The 19595-nt window shown below is 39.4% G+C and overlaps 1 protein-coding gene and 1 long non-coding RNA gene across 6 annotated transcripts in view; one reads left to right on the top strand and one right to left on the bottom strand.

The window, feature by feature from the left end:
* LOC135968312 (uncharacterized) overlaps positions 1-16604 on the top strand; it is a 31318-nt gene extending 14714 nt beyond the window's left edge. The window contains exons 2-3 of the long non-coding RNA XR_010582982.2: positions 11184-11308; positions 16411-16604. This is a non-coding gene — a long non-coding RNA (uncharacterized lncRNA). The remainder of the gene's footprint in view (positions 1-11183; positions 11309-16410) is intronic.
* Positions 11469-19595, bottom strand: part of GALNT1 (polypeptide N-acetylgalactosaminyltransferase 1) — a 322829-nt gene continuing 314702 nt past the window's right edge. For all 5 annotated transcript variants that reach the window (XM_065534313.2, XM_045377653.3, XM_065534311.2 and 2 more), the window contains 2 exons: positions 19327-19461; positions 11469-13670 (listed from right to left, as the gene is read on the bottom strand). In XM_065534313.2, coding sequence (XP_065390385.1) covers positions 13524-13670; positions 19327-19461 — 282 coding nt within the window. In that variant the 3' untranslated portion in view covers positions 11469-13523. The remainder of the gene's footprint in view (positions 13671-19326; positions 19462-19595) is intronic.

The following is a 19595-nucleotide window of genomic DNA, read 5'->3' on the forward strand; positions in this document are numbered from 1 at the left end:
GTATAATAATTTTTAAAAAGAGAAAAAGAGTAAGGGCTTGTAGATAGACTCTAGCTGAGCCATGTGCCTCTCAGTGTATTTCAATGCATTGGCAGCAGTGCTCTCTGGTGGGGCAGACAGGGTTGGGAGAGAGACGATCCCCTCACCAAGTCCATTCCTGGCTCTTAAGGGAGCCCCCTCCAATCACTGGTGCCATGCCTGCCTTTCCTTGGCCTCAAAGGGGGCTCTGGTGAGCTGTGCTCCTCCCTCCCTTTGAGGTGGTCCAAGCCAAAGGTTAGGTCACTGGGAGACCCACAGCTCTCTGGAGGCCAACTGAAGTCCTGTGTGCTTGGCAGAGTGAGAGCAGGTTGTGGGGTATATCTGTGGTCTGTGGGTGGTCTGTTGATGCAGTAGGTCAAGGGTGGAGCATCTCTGGGCAGGGCAGTGTTGTGGGTGTGCAGCTGGTGTGGTGCCCATGTCTAGGTTTTTTTTTGCCAGTAGTCAGCAGTGGGATTTGCGGCAGTATTCACAATAGCAAAGACTTGGAACCAACCCAAATGTCCATTAGTGATAGACTGGATTAAGAAAATGTGGCACATATACATCATGGAATACTATGCAGCCATAAAAAAGGATGAGTTCACGTCCTTTTTAGGGACATGGATGAAGCTAGAAACCCTCGGGGGATTTTTTTTTGTTTTTTTGTTTTTTTTGCCAGCAGTCAGCAGTGGGACTCGCGGCAGTATTCACAATAGCAAAGACTTGGAACCAACCCACATGTCCATCAATGATACACTGGATTATGAAAATGTGGCACATATAAATCATGGAATACTATGCAGCCATAAAAAAGGATGAGTTCATGTCCTTTGTAGAGACATGGATGAAGCTAGAAACCATCATTCTGAGCAAACTACTGCAAGGACAGAAAACCAAACGTGGTATGTTCTCACTCATAGGCAGGAATTGAACAATGAGGACACTTGGACACAGGATGTCCTCACATCACACACCAATAGGTCTCCTTCTGATGAGTGTCCCAGAATTTGGCCTGACCAGCTTTTGTCCCAAGCCTTCTGCACCCAGATTGCTGGGCTGTTAGGCATTCAGGGCCACGAGGCTTCCCTGGGGAGAGGCTGTGGCTGCCAGACAGGCCACACCCCTCCTAGATTGGCCCAGCAGAAGCAGGCACACCCAGCTCCTGTGTCAGCCCATGAACCCCTGCCTCACTCTTCCCAGCACTGAGAGTGAGGGTTCTTCCTTCACTTAAGTTTCGGCCACAGATCTCTGTTCAGTACTGGGCTGCGTGCTCTAACCCTAGGAGATTAGGAGCGGGTCCATGGCTTTGTTGTCTGGCCCCTCAAGGTTGAGCACCAGCCATGCAGGAGCTGGGGGCGCTCCAGGTCCTCCCAGGATGCCAACAAAAATGCTGTAGTGGTAGTTGCTAGCGAAAACACTCTGTTGGGGCAGAGTAGGCTGTGCTGTGTGCCCGCTCCTATGGGAGTGGCCAGAAAGGGACTCTGGGATTGGTCAGTGGACAGGTGGGTGCACAGGTCAGATATGCCCTGGTCATGCAGGAAAGACAGCCCTGCTCTCTCCAGGTTCAGTAGTCAACAAAGGTTACAGTCTCATAGAGAAATATGTAGAGCCTTGGGGGATGACCATCTATGGCCATGTTTTGTTACAGCCGTCCCCATGCAAAGAGGCTCAAATTCTATCTCTGCTGACTCTCCAGGCAGTTTCCCCTGCCAACTCATATGTCCATGGGGGTCATAGGGTCTCCTGCAGCTAGGATCTTGGAGATCTGTAATGAGAATGGGCTTGTCTGCAGTTACTTCATCCAACCCTTTCTTAGGAGTTGTTCAGGGCCAGGAATAAGTTCCAGAGCTTGGCAACCCCATGCAGGGTTCCGAGCTTCCTCTCTCTTCAGCCCTGATGTCTGCATCATCTCTCCATTTGACTCTCAGTGCTTTCTCCCCAAAGATCTGTTCAAAGTATGATGGTTTACTCTATATTTTGATCTCTCTTAGTGGAGGATGCTCTTCCTGGCTGCATCTAGTTGGCCATTTGTCCCTCTCTTGCACTTTTTAATTAGATTTGTTCCTATTTTATTTTTTGATACTATTTTAAATGGAATTTTAAAAATTTCATTTTTGAACTGTTCATTGATGGTGTATATAAATACAAATGAGTTTAGTATATTGATCTTTTGTCCTGCAACCTTGCTGAACTCATTTATTAGTTCTGATAGTTTTTTAGTGGGTTCCCTGAGATTTTCTAGATACAAAATAATGTCATCTGCAAAAATAGTTTTATTTCTTCCTCTTCAATCTGGGTGCGTTTTCTTGACTAGTTGTTCTGGCTAGCACTTTCAGTATAATATTAATGTTGAATAGATGTGGCAAGAATAGACATCCTTGCATGTTCCTGATCTTACAGGAAAAGCATCCAGTCTTTCACCATTAAATATGATGATAGCTGGGGACTTTTCATTGGGGTCCTTTATCAAATTGAGGAAGTTCCCTTTTAGTCCCAGTTTTGTTTGGTTGTTTTAACCATAAAAGGGTGTTGGATTTCCTGTACTCTATTAAGATGATCATGTGGCTTTTGTTCTTTATTCTGTTAACATGGTGTATCATATGGATTGATTTTCAAATGTTAAAACAACTTTGCATCCATAGGATAAATACCACTTCATCATGGTGTATAATCCTTTTAATATGCTGCTGCATTTGGTTTACTAGTATCCTGTAATGGCTATTTGCATCTACAGGCATACCTCAGAGATAGTGTAGGTTCAGTTCCAGACCACGGCAATAAAGTGAATATTGCAATAAAGTGAGTCACACAAAGTTTTTGTTTCTCAACGCATATAAAAGTTACATTTACACTATACTGTAGCCTACTAAGTGTGCAATAGCATTATGTCTAAAACCAAAACAATGTACATTCTTAATTAAAAATACTTTACTGCTTTTTAGCATTTTTTAATGCTAATGTTCACCTGAGACTTTAGTGAGTCCTAATCTTTTTGCTAGTGGAGTCTTGCCTCAATGTTGATGGCTGTTGACTAATCAAGGTGGTGGTTGCTGAAGGTTGGGTGGTTGTAGAAATTTCTTAAAATAAGATAACAATGAAATTTGCTACATTGATTGAGCCCTCCTTTCACAGAAGATTTTTCTGATGCTGTATGATAGCATCTTACCCACAGTAGAAGTTCTTTCAAAATTGGGGTTGTTTTTCTTAAACCCTGCCTCTGCTTTGTCAACTAACTTTATGGAATATTCCAAATCTTTTGTTGTCATTTCAACTATGTTCACAGCATTTTCACCAGGAGAATTTCATCTCAAGAAAACATTTTCTTTGCTCATCCGTAAGAAGTAACTCCTCATCCATTCAAGTTTATGATGAGATTGCAGTATTCAGACACATCTTCAGGATAATTCTAGTTCTCTTGCTATTTCTACATCTGCAGTTACTTCCTCTACTAACGTTTTGGATCCCTCAAAGTTAGCCATGAAGGTTGGAATCAACTTCTTCCAAACTCCTGTTCGTGTTGGTATTTGACCCCCTCTCATGAATCATGAATGTTCTTAATGGAATTTAGAATGGTGGATCCTTTTCAGATTTGCTTTGCCCAGGTCTTTCAGAGAAATCACTATCCATGACAGCTATAGCCTTATGAAATCTTATTTCTTAAATAATAAGACTTGAAAGTCTGAATTAATCCTTGGCCATGGGCTGCAGAATGAATGTTGTGTTAGCAGGAATGAAAATATTAACCTTGTACATCTCCATCAGAGCTGTAGGTGTACTGTCAATGAGCAGTAATGTTTTGAAAGGAATCTTTTTTTCTGAGTAGTCGTTCTCAACAGTGGGCTTAAAATAGTAAACCATGCTATAAACTATAAACAGATATGCTGTCATCCAGGCTTTGTTGTTCTACTTGTAGAACACAGTCAGAGTAGATTTAACATAATTCTTAAGGGCACAAGGATTTCTGGAATGAATGAGCATTGGCTTCAACTTAAAGTCAACAGCTGCAATAGCGCCTAACAAAAGAGTCAGTCTGTGCTTTGAAGACAGGTATTGACTTCTCCTCTCTACCCATCAAAGTCCTAGATGGCAACTTCTTCCATTTTAGGCTAGATGCCTACAATCAACAGAAGGCTGTTTTGTCTACATTGAAAATCTGTTGTTTAGTGTAGCCACCTTCCTCAATGATCTTAGATTTTCTGGATAATTTGCTGCAGCTTCTGTATTAGCACTTGATGCTTCACCTTACACTTTTATGTTATGGAGATGTCTTCTTTCTTTATACCTCATGAACAACCTCTTTATTTTCAAACTTTACTTCTGCAGCTTCCTCTCTGCTCTGTCTTCATAGAATTGGAGACAGCTATGGCTATGCTCTGAATTAGGATTTTGCTTAAGGAAATGTTGTAGTTGGTTTGATCTTCTATCCAGACCATTAAAACCATTAAAAATTTCTCCCTATCAGCAATAAGGGTGTTTTGCTTTCTTATCATTTGTGTGTTCACTGGAGCAGCATTTTTATCCTCCAGGCACTTTTATTTTGCATTTACAACTTGGCTAACTGGTGCAAGAGGCCTAGTTTTTGGACTATCTCAGCTTTCAACATGGCTTCCTCACTAAGCTTAATCATTTCTAGCTTTCAATTTAAAATGAGAGATATGTGACTCTTTTTTTCACTCTAACACTTAAGAGGCCATTGTACGATTATTAATTGGCCTTATTTCAAAATTGTTGTGTCCCGGAGAATAAAGAGGGCTGAGGAGAGGGAGAGAGACAGCAGAAGGACCAATGAGTGTAACAGTCCACATGCACGCACACATGCATGCACACACAATTTATCATTTAAGTTCATCCTCTCATACGGGTGTAGTCTGTGATGCCCAAACAATTACAATAGTATCATCAAATACCACTGAACCCCTTAACAGATATTCTAATAAAAAAGTTTGAAATATTGCAAGAATTACCAAAACATGACACAGAGACATGAAGTTAGCACACGCTGTTGGAAAAATGGCACGGTGAGACTTGCTTGATGCTGGGTTGCCACAAATCTTCAATTTATAAAAAACACAGTATCTGCAAAGTGCAGTAAGATGAGGTATACCTGTATATTCATCAGAAATATTGGTCTTTAGCTTGTTTTGTTTTCCATTGTTACGTCTGTCTGGTTTTCATATCAGGGTAATGCTGGCTTCACAGAAAATTGAGAACTGTTCCCTCTTCTTTTTGTAAGAGTTTGTGAATGATTGTTGTTAATTCTTCTTTAAACATTTAGTAGATGTATTAGGTTGAATAGTGTATCCGAATTTCATCTATTCAGAATATCAGCATGAGACTCAGTTTAGAAATATGACTTACATTAATTTCCTGGGGCTGTTGTAACAAAGTACTATAAATTGAATGGTTTAAACAACAATTTTTGACTGTTTTGCAGGTTAGATGCCTAAAATCAAGGTGTTGGCAGGGTTGGTTCTTTCTGAGGATTGTGAGGGGTTATCTGCTTCATGCCTCTCCTAGGTTGTGGTAGATTCAGACACCCTTTGGTTTGCAGATGGTGTTTCTCCGTATCTGCACATCATCTTCCTTCTCCATGCGTCTGTGTCATTTCCGTGCCACCCCCTCCCCTTTTTTTTTCCTGAGACGGAGTCTCCCTCTGTCGCCCAGGCTGGAGTGCAGTGGCGCGATCTCCGCTCACTGCAAGCTCCGCCTCCTGGGTTCACGCCATTCTCCTGCCTCAGCCCCCGCTCCGAGTAGCTGGGACTACAGGCGCCCGCCACCACGCCCGGCTAGTTTTTTTGCATTTTTAGTAGAGACGGGGTTTCACTGTGTTAGCCAGGATGGTCTCCATCTACTGTCCTCGTGATCCACCCGCCTCAGCCTCCCAAAGTGCTGGGATTACAGGCGTGAGCCACCGCGCCCGGCCGTCATTTCCCCTTTAATAAGGACATCAGTCATACTGGGCTAGGGTTCACTGTAATGATCTCATTTTAATTTGCTTACCTATGTAAAGACCTGACTTCCAAATAATGTCACATTCTGATGTATTAGTGGGTAGGACTTAACATGTCTTTCTTACCAGTGGACACAATTCGGTTCATTGCAGTCTATGCAGATCCAGTTAAGATAAGGTCATAATGGATTAGACTGGGCTATACATTCAATATAACTAGTGTCCTTATAAGAGGAGGCAGACAAGAAACACACAAAAACATGCAGAGAGTAATGCCAAGTGAATACAATGGCAGAGATTGCAGTGAGGCATCTGACAAGCCAAGAATTGCCAGCAACCACAGAATCGAGAAAACAAGTCTCCTTCAGAGCCGCCACTCTCTATCTTCTCTCCTTCCAGGTCAATGCATGTATTTGATCATCAAGGCTGTTTTTTTTTTTTTTTAATCCCTTTATCTTTTTTCTCTGTGGTTCAGTTTGGACATTTTTTATTGACCTGTGCTGAAGTTCACTGATCCTTTCTTGTGTGTGTCCAATTTGCTGTAAATCCCATCCAATGAATTTTTGATTTTAGATAGTTTTTGGTTTTAGGATTTTTTTTCCCCTAGTTTCCAGGCCTCTTCTGAAACTTCCCATCGTTTTACTTATTATATCCACATTTCTCTGTATACATTTTTAAAACACTGAAGAATTTGCCAGCCAATTCCAACATCTAGGTCACCAGTGGGTCTGCTTTTTTTATTGACTATTTTCAAAAATAGTCAATAAAATAGCCACTTTATTAGATGTGGTCGATTTCCATTTTGTAGTTGGCTCTAGAAACAGCCCTAAGGTCTTAGACGTGGTCTTAATTTTTATACATGCCCTTGTTGGATTTCAACATAAAGTTAAGTGTTTATCAAGCCCCTCCAAATTTGAACTTCAATCTGTGTTTGTGGTGCTGGGCAACTGCTGAGACCGCTGCTCAGATCTTTCTGCCTTTTGGTGGTTTTCTGTGACCATCTTGGAGTTTCATTCTGTGCACACAAATTTAATCAGCCAACCATCTGAGGGAAGTTTGTATGTAGATTTGGGGACTTCTTTTTCCGATTCCTTGCAGTCTAGGATTTCCTTCTTCAATTTCCAGCCTCTGTTTGCTCTCAAATAAGATCTGACTCCTCAGCCTAATATTATTCGTCACCATCTGCATGAACTCTACCTTCAGTGTGCTGAGTGCATGGTGGACACTCTCTGGGAAAAAGCTGAGATCTTACCCAGTGAACACCTTTTTAACAGGGATCAAATGCCCTACAGTTTCTGTTCACTTACCTGGGGCATCACTCTAAATAATATTTCGTTCCAAATTATTACTAAGCTTTAGTCTGATACAAGCTAGTCTTGCATTGCCAGAAGCTAGAATCAATTTTTGTTAATATTCACACATGATGGCTTACTTCCTCTTTTTGATAGTAATTTCGTATCTGAATTTAGTTAGTGGGAGTATGGGGGTCAGGATTGACAGTTTTGTTTTTTTGTTTTTTTTCAAAGGACTTTATTCTTTTAAAACAGAATCTTGCTCTTCTGTCCAGGCTGGAGTGCAGTGTTGCAATCTCGGCTCACTGCAACCTCCGCCTCCCAGATTCAAGTAATTCTCATGCCTCAGCCTCCCAAGTAGATAGGACTACAGGGGCACCACCACACCACATTTTTGTATTTTAGTAGAGATGGGATTTCGCCATGTTAGCCAGGCTGGTCTCAAACTCCTGGCCACAAGTGATCCACTCACCTTGGTTTCCCAAAGTGCCGGGATTAAAGGTGTGAGCCACTGTGCCCTGCTAAGACTTGTTTTATTCTGATGGTTTTCAGGAAGTGGTAGAAATCTTAAGACTCACTTTATTTTCTTGATCTGCGGACTTCATGAATGTGGCATTAAATCCCTGATCTACGTGAAAGGAGGCCTATGATTACAGAGGCGGCACCATCATCTCATGTACTACCTGGAAAAGGGGCAGAGTCAGTCAGATTACCCTTTGGTTTCAAGAGGCTGACTTCCCTATCCACCCTTCACTTGTAGGTGTTAACACCTATTAATATTCCAACTGAAGATGCAGGGATTTTTGGTTGATTGTTTTTGTTGAGACAGAGTCTCACTCTGTCACCCAGGCTGGAGTGTAGTGGTGTGATCTTGACTCACTACAACCTTTGCCTCCCGAGTTCAAGCCATTCTACTGTCTCAGCCTCCTGAGTAGCTGGGATTACGGGCGTGTGCCACCATGCCCGGCTAATTTTTGTATTTTTAGTAGACATGGGGTTTCACCATGTTAGCCAGGCTAGATTCGAACTCCTGACCTCGGGTGATCTACCCACCTCGGCCTCCCAAACTGCTGGGATTACAAGCGTGAGCCACCATGCCCAGCTGTATCTTTGGTTTAATTACCCAACTTTGTTCAGGCCCCCAAACTCTAGGCATTATACTTTGTTCTTAGAAGAGGAAGGGCTTTCATACTTAAGAGTTACAATTATCATCGAAGTTCATGTTTATCATTTTTCAAATTTGTCTGGTCTTTAGGAATTTTCTGTATTTTCCGGTAAGTTCAGTATTCCACTTTAAAAGTATATTTGTGGTAACTTATTCAGCCTTTGGATGTTTTGTAGCAGTGCAGGACTTTTCAGAAAACCTTGATGCCAGCAGGTGGAATACCTTCATCACTTTCCCCAGCACTTTATTGAGGCATACTTTACATACAGCAAAATGCATATATCCCAAGTATACAGCTCACTATATTTTAAAATATATACACACATACATATATATGTATATGTTACTACTACTGCAATCGAGATATAGAACATTCCATCATTCCAGAAAGTTCTCCTATGCTCTTCTTCAGTCTATACTCACCCCCAAAGATAACCATTCCATATTTGTTTTTGAGCTTCATATAAATGGAATATGTCTAGCTTCTTTTGTTCAACAATGATTTAAAGATTTACCTACATTGTTTTGCCAGTGTATCATTTTTATTATTTTTAGAGACAAGGTCTCAGTCTGTCACTCAGGCTAGAGTGCAGTGGCATGATCACAACTCACTGCAGGCTTGAACGCCTGGGCTCAAAGGATCCTCCTACTTCAGCCTGCTGAGTAGGTGGGACTATAGGCGTGTACCACCATGCCCAGCTGATTTTTAAATTTTTCTGTAGAGATGGTGTCTTGCCATCTTGCCCAGGATGGTCTTGAACTCCTGGGCTCAAGTGATCCTGCCTTGGCCTCCCAAATTGTTAGGATCACAGGTGTTAGCCATTAAGCCCAGCCCATTCTTTTAATGGCAGACTAGTATCCAATGTATAAATATACCATTACTTGATTATTAGCTTGTTGACAGTTATTTGGGTAGTGTCAGATTGGAGATATTAGAAATAAAACTGCTATTCTTGTACAAGTCTTATTGTAAAAACATACCCTCATTTATCTTGGGTAGATCTTTAAAAGTGGAATCACTAAGTCACAGGGTAGGCATTATGTTTACCTTTATAAGCAACCGGCAAACTGTTTCCTGAGGTGATTAAACCATCTTGGACTTCTATCAGTTGTTCCACATTCTCACCATTTGGCGGGTATGCAGTGGTATTTCATTGTGGTTTCATTCTACATTCCCTGATGGCTGATGTTTGAGTGCCACTTCCTATGCTACCCCTGTATCTGGAGAGCTTCTGTGAAGTATGTATTCAATTCACTCATTGTTAAACTGGGTAGATGTTACAATGGTTTAAAATGTTCTTTGCTTTCCTTTGTTAGTTCTGTGTATTGTGAATATTTTCTCTTAGGCTGTGGCTTGCCTTTTCACTTTAAAAGTATCTTTTTGATGAGAAGTATCTAATTTTGATGAAATTTGTCAGTTTTGTTGTTTAACCTTCCTGAGATATCTTCGCCTAAGATATCCTTGTCTACCCCAATGTCATGAAGATAGTCTGTGTTTCCTTTTACAAGATGTATTGTTTTGCCATTCACATTTACATTTCGAATAAATTGTACACAGTATGAAGAAGGCATCAACATTGCTTTTTACCAGACATCCAGTTACTTCAACTCCAACTGAAAAATCTTTCCTTTTTCTATTGAATAGCTTGTTTTTGCTGAAAAGCCTATAACAATATATATGTGAGTCTATTTCTGGACATGTCTATTGATCTATTTGTTGTTTATCCTAACTCTAGTACCATACTCTCTTAACTGTTGTAGCTTTAGAGCAAGTCTTGACATCGGGTAGTACAAGTGCTCCAATTTTATTTTTCTTCTTCAAAATTATCTTGGCTACTTAAGAGTCTGTTGCATTTTCATATATGTAGTTGCCAATTTCTACAAGATAGCCTTGTGGGATTTTGATTTCATTGAATCTAGATATCAATTTGTGGGGAACTGTCATCTTACCATTATGCAGTACTTCAATCCATGAGCATAGAATATCTATTTATTTTGGTGCTCTATAATTCTTCCCAGCACTGTTTTGTAGTTTTCAGAGTAGAGGTCTTGCACATCTTTTGTTAACTTTCTTCCTACTTAGAAGTTTGACTTCTCTGATGCTATTACAAATGGCATATTTCAACGTTGAATTTTCAAGTGTTTGTTGCTAGGGTAGAGATACACAACTGAATTTCATATATTTGCCTCATATTCTGCAAATTTATCAGTCCTGGTAGATTATCAAGCAAATGCTTGGCAATCTTCAAGAAATCAGAGAATGGAGAAAATGTCATCTAATTAGAAACAGATCTAATTTTCCAAATGGCTTAAAAAGTGACTCATTCTTTGTATACAACCCCTCACAGTTATGACCTCAGAAACACTACCTTCTAAGTTTCTTTTTCCTTTGAAGAACAGGTAACTATAGAGTTAAATTTGTTCTTGCTATACTTGTTGGAAGATGAGAAGAGCATCAAATCCTTACAAAGAGGAACCTCTGTTTTTCAGCTAAACGCAGAATGGGAGCAATGAGGACATGGCCTGCATGATGTCCTCCATCCGCAGAATGGATGAATATTCCCAATGTTCAATGGCAGCACTATTTCTCAAGAATGCCAATTAAGACAGAGATATATTAAAATAGACTGGGACTGGCATGAATAGATTTGTGAGATTCAAATTATCCTTAATTGTCACATTTAAGAATTCCTCACTGGTTAAATAATAATCCCATTTTTTCATCCTTCATTTTATCTTTTCTTTTTTTTTTTTTTAGAGACATGGTTTCTTCTATGTTGCCCAGGCTGGAGTGCAGTGGCACCATCATAGCTCACTGCAACCTCAAACTCCTGCCCTCAAGTGGTCCCACCATCTCAGCTTCCCAAAATGCTAAAATTACAGGTATGAGCCAGTACCCAGTCATTGTTTTCTTTTTCATCCTTTTCTTCCCAATTTGATTTATAATAGAGTGATAAGCATCTGCCAAATTACAAATAATTATGACAAACAGGGATCCACTCTTTCAAATAAAACCAATGTAAGGCACAACTATACAGGAATATTTTGTATTTTCAAAGTATTTAGGAATTCTTTAATTAGAAAAATAAAGGCAATGGGAATATCTATCAGGTTCTAAAAGTACCCATGAATTAAATCACTTACATCTCCCACTTAAAAAACAAAACAAAACCTTAAATCACATTGCTGTTAAGCTTTCATACAGTAAGAAATAAGACCAAGCTATGCTGGAGTACAAAAACCTGAAATTCTGAGCATGAAAATAATTTATTGATTAGACATCTTGCTTATTCAAGCATTAGGCCTACTGGAGATAGAGTTAACACAGCTCATGGAAAAGGAAAAAAAAAAATCCATCCAGCACCTGCTTCCTTTCAAATTTCCTGGGGACATGGTTTATGCATTTTGTACTATAGCCTCATCCTAAAGCATCCCCATGTGCTTGATGTTGATTAACTTGAACAGGATATGAGAAACTTTGTGTACACTCAACCTCGCAAATATAATTAGTGATGCGACTTTCGGAAACATTCGTAGGCACAAGAAATAGCACTGCCTGCAGTGAAAGTCCTTGATAATCAAAGAAAAGAATTCCATTAAATATAATTTTACAAACATGAAAGAAAATATATGCATTTTTGCCAACAGACTGCTCTACATATCAGGAAAAATGTCTTTATGAGATTCCTCCTATGAGATTAAAAGGTTACCTTTTAATTGACAACTTTTAACTGACACTCAGGTGATTCTGTGGTATAAAAAAAAATCAGAGAAAAATAAAACTGATTTAGCCTAAAATTTAGGAAAAGAAATGCAAGCCTATTAATATGGAATAATAGCTGCACTTCTTTGGCTAAGTCATTAAAAAATGCCAAACATTTTCAGTCAAATTTTATTTAAAAAAAAGCAGCAGATAAACATTACAATTCAATAATCTAATCTAAATATGCACTTGACAATGAAGCATATCTGAGTATGGAGTGAAAAAGGTTTTCCAAAAAACCATCAAATATATTATCTCCAAATACCCAAATAATAAATCACTTCTGCAGGCCTTTTGTTAAGTGGAATCATAAACAAAGAACTGAAGATTTATTGCTGTGAAAACAAATCTGTGGTACAGTAGTACGAATCTTGGGTATTTAGCATAATCAGTTGGGTCAAGAAGTTGGAAATGTGGTAAGAAATGTGTGTGTGTGTGCATGTGTCAATCTATAAGCTGGCTGACCCAGGAGCGACTGAAACATCTAATTTGTTCAGTTGAGATCAGACATTGTTAAATTTCCATTTTTTAGAAGGCAATTAAAAATTACAATTCCAACAGCCCACAAACCAAACAAAACTGTAGAGAGAAAGTAAAACTATATTCAAAGAGCCTTTTTTTTTTCAGCTCAATTTCAGCACCCCAAGGAAAATAAAAGCATCCATGACTATCATAGATGAAAACAAAATGAATGTCATTGGAATCAGTTATTTTTCCCCACTGAGGTATAAAATCTAGATAGAAATTTGATACTATACTATAACAAATTGTACTTCTCATAGTTCTGTTTTAATTTCCTTTAAACCCTGTTTAATATAGTTTTTTTGTGTTGTTGTAAAAATGTTGTTTTCATGATTCCGAATCTGGTTCCAGTTCTTTTATTTTTATATCAATATTTAATATACTGGCTACCAGTTCTAATCAGGAAAAAAAAATCTTGGAAATCTCTTCATTATGACAGCACGTTCAGCAGAAATTACTGATGTGCAAGCAAACCATAAAAGGTACAGTTCTCCAGAAAGCATATTTTGTTGACTTTTTTCATTGTCTCAATATTCTTTACCATGATTTTCGGAGAAAGACTCTTTCAGTCTTGTAAACATCAGTGTGCACAGTCTCATTACTATGCAGTTTCACGTCCATGGACAGGAAGGCTGGTTCACAGCTAGTGAAAAGCTAGAGAAGTCTAAGTTTTAATGGCTGATAAACCTTACATCCTGCAGAGGAGGAAAGCACTTTTCCTTTTTTGCTACTTAAGAATGTGGCAGAAATGTATGCTGAGGTAGCCCAGTCAATCCTTATTTTTTTCGTGTTTTTTTTTTTGTAAATTTGGTCTCAGAATATTTCTGGCAGGGTGACGTTTCGAAGAAGCCACTGCTGGGACCGACTTCCATTGCAGTCTCTAATGCTGGGCACCTGGCTATCCTCTTCTGTGGCTTTATCCAGGCACTGATTACTGTTCACATGCTGCAGGGTTAATTTCTGAAAGTAACAGAAAAAAATCTTAACATGAGAGTGGAAGAAAACAAAACACCTCAAGCATCAGTTTTGGTGATTATTAAATTCCTCTGTAGAAAAGCAGGTTTTTTTGGTAATATAAATTATTTAAAAGACAATGGAGAAAAAGTAGGTAGGTGGATGGATGGATATATATAGAGAGAAGAAGAGATAGGTAGATAGGCAGGTAGGTCGATAAAGAGGTATGAGGGAGGGAGAAAGGCACTGGGGTCCAGTAGGGTACACTTGACTTGCTGCAAGATGACCTAAATTCTAAGTCCTAATTCTGGCATAAGCTCTCTAACACTATGAGAAGCTTCTCTTTTTTTGTGCTTCAGTTTCCTAAACAACAAAAAAAGACCAGATTAGTGGTTCCTAATTTAGTATTCTCAACCTATTTTCAAACAGCTATTTCAAAATTGTTTCATTTCTCTATGATAAGGCTGTTCAAGTTAATTCTGTGATTTCAAAGCTCAAGTTTTTAGAAACTCAGGTGTTTCTGATAACTCAAAATCGTAAAAATGTTGAGACAGCTGAGATTTAATAAAGTCAATCTTATGCCTATGTCCACAGCAAACCCAGAGGCTATCCTGGTGGTTAAAGGAGATGGTGTGGTACAGAAAGAAAAGCACAGGAATGTGGAGTTGAGTTCATAGCCTGGGTAACTTGAGGTTTCTCATTTTAAAAATCAGGATCACATTCCATATTTTGAGCAGATTTTGGGAAACTACATAGATAATGAAGATAAAGTACATAGTGCCTCATCTACCAAGGAGATTCTTAATAAATAGTTAACAGACATAGCTATATATTTTACTTATTTAAGTTCTAGATTTGATGCTGCAACATGTTATTAGGATAATTTTGAAAGGGCAGGGCAGGTAAGAATTAACAGATAGATAGTTGACAATGATCCACATCAATGATTGTGATAATATGCTCTGGTCATGTTAAGGACTTCAAAGTAGTTGTATACAGGAATGTGCATTAAGCATTACTCTACGAATGCAAATTAACTTGAAGGAAATGTAAAATGTTTAACACATAGTTATCTGATTCTTTTACTCATGGCTCTATTTTAATGTAGTTCTTTTATCTGAAACATTTCATTTTCATGAGGCCTTTTTTGCACCTATTAGAAATTAAAACAAAATCTAATAATTGTATACTACTTAGGCTTCCAGCCATTTATTATTCTTCCGTGTAGTGGTCAAAGTAGGACCTGGCAGATGACAGTCTACCTTTGCAGATGTCACTGTTGACAATGTCTTTAGGTTCAGGATTCTATCTATCTTTAATGCTTCCAAATGTAAGACTAGAACCTGGAAGAGTCAGCAAGGCTGTGGGAATTTTTTTTTCTTTTTCTTTTTCTTTTTTAAATGCAGACTTTGTGTAGTTTATTGAGAGGAGGGGCTTTGCAGTCAGACATTCCTGGGGTGATTTCCAGATTTGTCACACACCAACTATATGCTTCTGAGCAAAAACTTAAACTCTTTGAGACCCAGTTTCCTCATCTATAAAAAGGGGACAAAAATACCTCACCGGGTTTCATGAGGAAACACTGAGATAATGTACATGAAGTGCTGCCTATCCCAGAGTAAATGCTTGATAAATGGTACAATGACATTTACATACAATGGTAATTTGCATTTATAGCGTAATGCTTATTATTGGAAAACACAACATCCTAGCAACGTCCTGAGCAGTCATGGACACAATCCAGCAGCCAGAGCACTGCAGCTCAGTGTGCACATTGCTGCCAATGCCTTCAGTCTCAGGAAAGACCAAAACAAGAGAAACTCTCAAACATTCTGGGAGTTCCCGCAAAGCTTACCCCAGTGGCCTCCCTCATCAGGCCCATGGTCACTATTACTAAAAACAAAAAACCCCAATTAAGCACAACGAAAAATTTAGTTGGGAGAGTTGGTCTCTTTCAACCCAATTTCTAAAAATGTGCATTTCGCTCATCTAGATTCATTAAAATAAACCCATTACAAAGACATAGGTTATTGCTCTGTGCTGAGTATTTAACTGTTCGACATCAGGACAGAATCCCCATAACTTGGAAGGTAAGAAGCACCCCCAGGAAGCCTAGACTCTGGTGTAGAACCCTGTTCCAGATACAACTCTGGCTGCTGACAGCAGGCACACAGCCTTGTGGGTTGGAACCCTGTGGGTAGGATGCTGCCATCAAGCATTCCTCAGAGGACTCAGGCAACACCAGCTAGTCTCCATCCAGAGAGAGCTGGACTAAGGCATCAGGACAAGCAGGTGACAAGCATCTAACTGTACACCTCTGAAGAAGAGGATAAAAGCTATAATTAATCATTGCCTGCATCCTAGAACCTACTCCTAATCTCTAGATGCAACTAGGTCTAAAATCTGCATTTTATTCCAGAAAGGACAGCTATAAGCAGTCAAAGCAAAAGAGCCCAGTGCCTTATTATAAATTTTATGTAATATGTAATATAAGGAAGACTCAAAACTATTAATTGAAAATAGTGTGGGACTGTACAAAGAAACCTGGATCTAGAATAAAAAATTCCAGATTTGAGATCTAGTCATACTATCTGGCTGCTTGCGGACCTTGGGAAATTAATTCTGAGTTTCAATTTCTGATTGTATAAAAAGTATCCTGGGTTTAATTTCTAGGGTTACTTTGAAATCTAAGAATTCATGATTTTAGATTACAGATAATTGACATAGTATTCTGTTATTTTTCTAGACTGTTGTGTTTTCAATGGATGGAGGCAGGATGATTCTGATGGGCTGTTCCCCCTCCAGTGCTTCCCCTGCAGTCTGCTCAGGCTGTTGGACCTGCACTGCAATTCAACTTCTCCCTCTGCCCAGGGAGAGGGAGGTATTCCTTTTACAGGTATTGACCCAAAAAGTGCTCCCTAATAAACATCCTGAATGCTCAACTTTATCTTGGAGTCTGCTTCTGGGAGAAATCAACTCCCAGTATTAATGTTTTATCTCAGCGGGAAAAAACCTTGCAAAGTGATCTACCAGTTTTAAAACTTCACACTCATAACTGGCTCTTTCTAAATACTCTATCTCCAGCTTTTTACCTGTCTCATCAAACATTTACTTTTGGAATACTGTTGTGGTAGACTGTGTAGGTTGGCTAGCCAACAGTCCTTCCCAATCCCTGTATCTCTCTTGGCCATCTCACACTCTAACGACTAGAGAACCAAAGACTTGCTTTCCCAGCTTCCTTTGCAGCTAGGGGTCACCATGGGATGAAGTTCTGGTCCATAAGACATAAGTAGAGCCTGCTAAGGGGGTTCCAGAAAAACCTTTTACTTTGCTAATAAAGAGTAACGCTAATAAAGAGCAACAACAGTGGTAGTGTCCCATTCCCCTTCCCCTCCCGCTTCTGCCTGGAGTTGGGATGTGACAGAGCTGCAGCAACCATCTTGTGGCCACAAGGAAAATCTAAGAATATTACAACAATGTTATCCCTGACATCACTATGCCACTGAATTTACTTACCTCTAGACTTACGTAAGAAAAATAAATCCCTCTTTGTTTTAGCTATAATAAATACATTTTAAAAAATACTGCCTAATATACTGTCATTTTCCAATAAAAGTAAGAGGTTTTTCATTTTTAAAATTTTGTGGTTGTCACAATGGCTATGGGGTGCTACTAGCACTTACTGTCTGGAGCCAGAGATGCTACACACCCTGCAATGCATGGGGCAGTCACACCCAAAATGGCAGTAGCACATACCATGGGAAACCCTGGAACAGCACATTCAGGCCATTTCCAATGGCCATATTAACTGAGCTATTATTATAGGTAATATTATTTTTTCTATAGTCTGACATTGTGAAAGGAGACCCAGGATTTATAAAAGATGATCTCTGTCCTCTCGGATCTAACAATCTAATAGTGGAGAAACGATTGCTAGATAAATAACTACAAAGAAGTACAGCTTTATAGAGGTCAGAGATGACTAATTAAGTTAGGATTGACAGAGTTAATTTCAGGCTAGGATTCATGGAAGTGACGTCAAAGCTGGATTCTTAAGAATGGGTAAGGTTTGTCAGGCAGAGGGAAGCACATTATCTTAGCTGTGAATTAGGAAAGTATAAGGTATGTTCACAGAACAGCATATTGATGATTAAAGTAGACCATGGTTGGTGTATGACACAGTATAGGGAAGAAAGATGGCCAAAGTCAGTAACTTTGGACAACATTTCCATTTAAGGACTAGGATGAAGGAGGAGAGAGAGCCAGGCCAACAAAAGGAACAGAGAGCAAACTAAGAGAAGAACATAAACAGTAGTGCATCTTACGGCCAAGGGATAAGAGGATATGAAAATATCAGGTCAGGCTGGGTGCAGTGGCTCATGCCTATAATCCCAGCACTTTGGGAGGCTAAGGCAGGCAGATCACCTGAGGTCAGGAGTTCAAGACCAGCCTGGCCAACATGGTGAAACCCCGTCTCTACTAAAAGTACAAAAATTAGCTGGGCATGGTGGTGGGCGCCTGTAATCCCAGCTATTCAGGAGGCTGAGGCAGGAGAATAGCTTGAACCGGGAAGGTGGAGGTTGCATGAGCTGAGATCACACCACTGCACTCCAGCCTGGGCGACAAGAATGAGACTCCATCTCAAAAAAAAAAAAAAAAATTAGAAAATATCAGGCCAGGCATGATGGCTCATGCCTGTAATCCCAGAACTTGGAGAAGCTGAGGCAGGTGGATCGCTTGAGTCCAAGAGTTCAAGACCAGGCTGGACAACATGGTGAAACTCCGTCTCTACAAAATTACAAAAATTAGCTGGGCATGATGGTATGTGCCTGGGTCCTACCTCCTCTGGAGGCTGAGGTGGGAGGATAGCTTGAGCCTGGCAGATGGGAGGTTGTGTGAGCTGTGATTGTACCACTGCATTCCAGCCTGGGTGACAGAGCAAGACCCTGTCTCAAAAAAAAAAAAAAAAAAAAAAAAAAAAATCATCTGTTTAGCGGCACTAAATCCCTTGGAGAAGTTAAGCCAAAATAAAAAGAACCAGAGAAAGAGATATTAAAGATGTTGGTGCTGGTTCCAGAACCACAAGGCAAAAGCACAAGTTGAAAAATTAGGCAAATAGGTGGAAAGAGGTAAGTTTACCATGGATGCTCTAATTGAACTAATACCTTTTAAGTACTTCCATGTGAGCTCATTTGATGGTGGGTGGAGAGAAAGGTTCCAGACAAAAGGAAAGATAAATATGAAAGGTTCTGTTATGTATGTCACTGAGAAATCATCACAAGCCAGAGAACTTTATTAATTAAAACTTATCTTTCACTTAAGTGTTTAATTAAGTAATTTTAAAAGCCTACTTTCTGCCTCATTTCTCCCAAACTAGACTATAGAACTTGAAGACATACAGAAGGAACGGTGGCTACTCAACAAACAAGGACCCAGGGATTGGAGGCAACTGTGATTTTATAAGACTAAAATTTAACTATTAGGGAGAATTAAAACATGTTTATTTTACTTATTTTTCCCACCTGTCAATATTTAGTGTATAAAACAAGTTTGATCCATATTCAAGGTCCACAAGAATTCATTCCTTTAGCTATAAAGTATATAAATATACCCAGTGACACACATAATTTTATTACTATAGGCAACTGCATAAATAACTTACCACTGGGTCATACTCCCAGAGTTGGTTGCCTTTTAGGTGGTGGCATTTGAGCATTGTAACTGGGCCATTAAGTTTGGAAACATCCAAGCAAAGGTCATCTGTTCTAATTTCTTTGTTGGCAGTATAAGAGAAAACCTGGAAATAAAATGCACACACATAAACAGAAAAAATAAATTAGTCAGCATTTTAAATGCCCAATTACCTGTCAGGGAAAATACAAGTATTTCAACGTACATGATTTATGTACTTAAGTAATGAAGAATAAAGTG

Source organism: Macaca fascicularis, chromosome 18 (genome assembly GCF_037993035.2).
Source record: "Macaca fascicularis isolate 582-1 chromosome 18, T2T-MFA8v1.1".
Classification (NCBI taxonomy): Eukaryota; Metazoa; Chordata; class Mammalia; order Primates; family Cercopithecidae; genus Macaca; species Macaca fascicularis.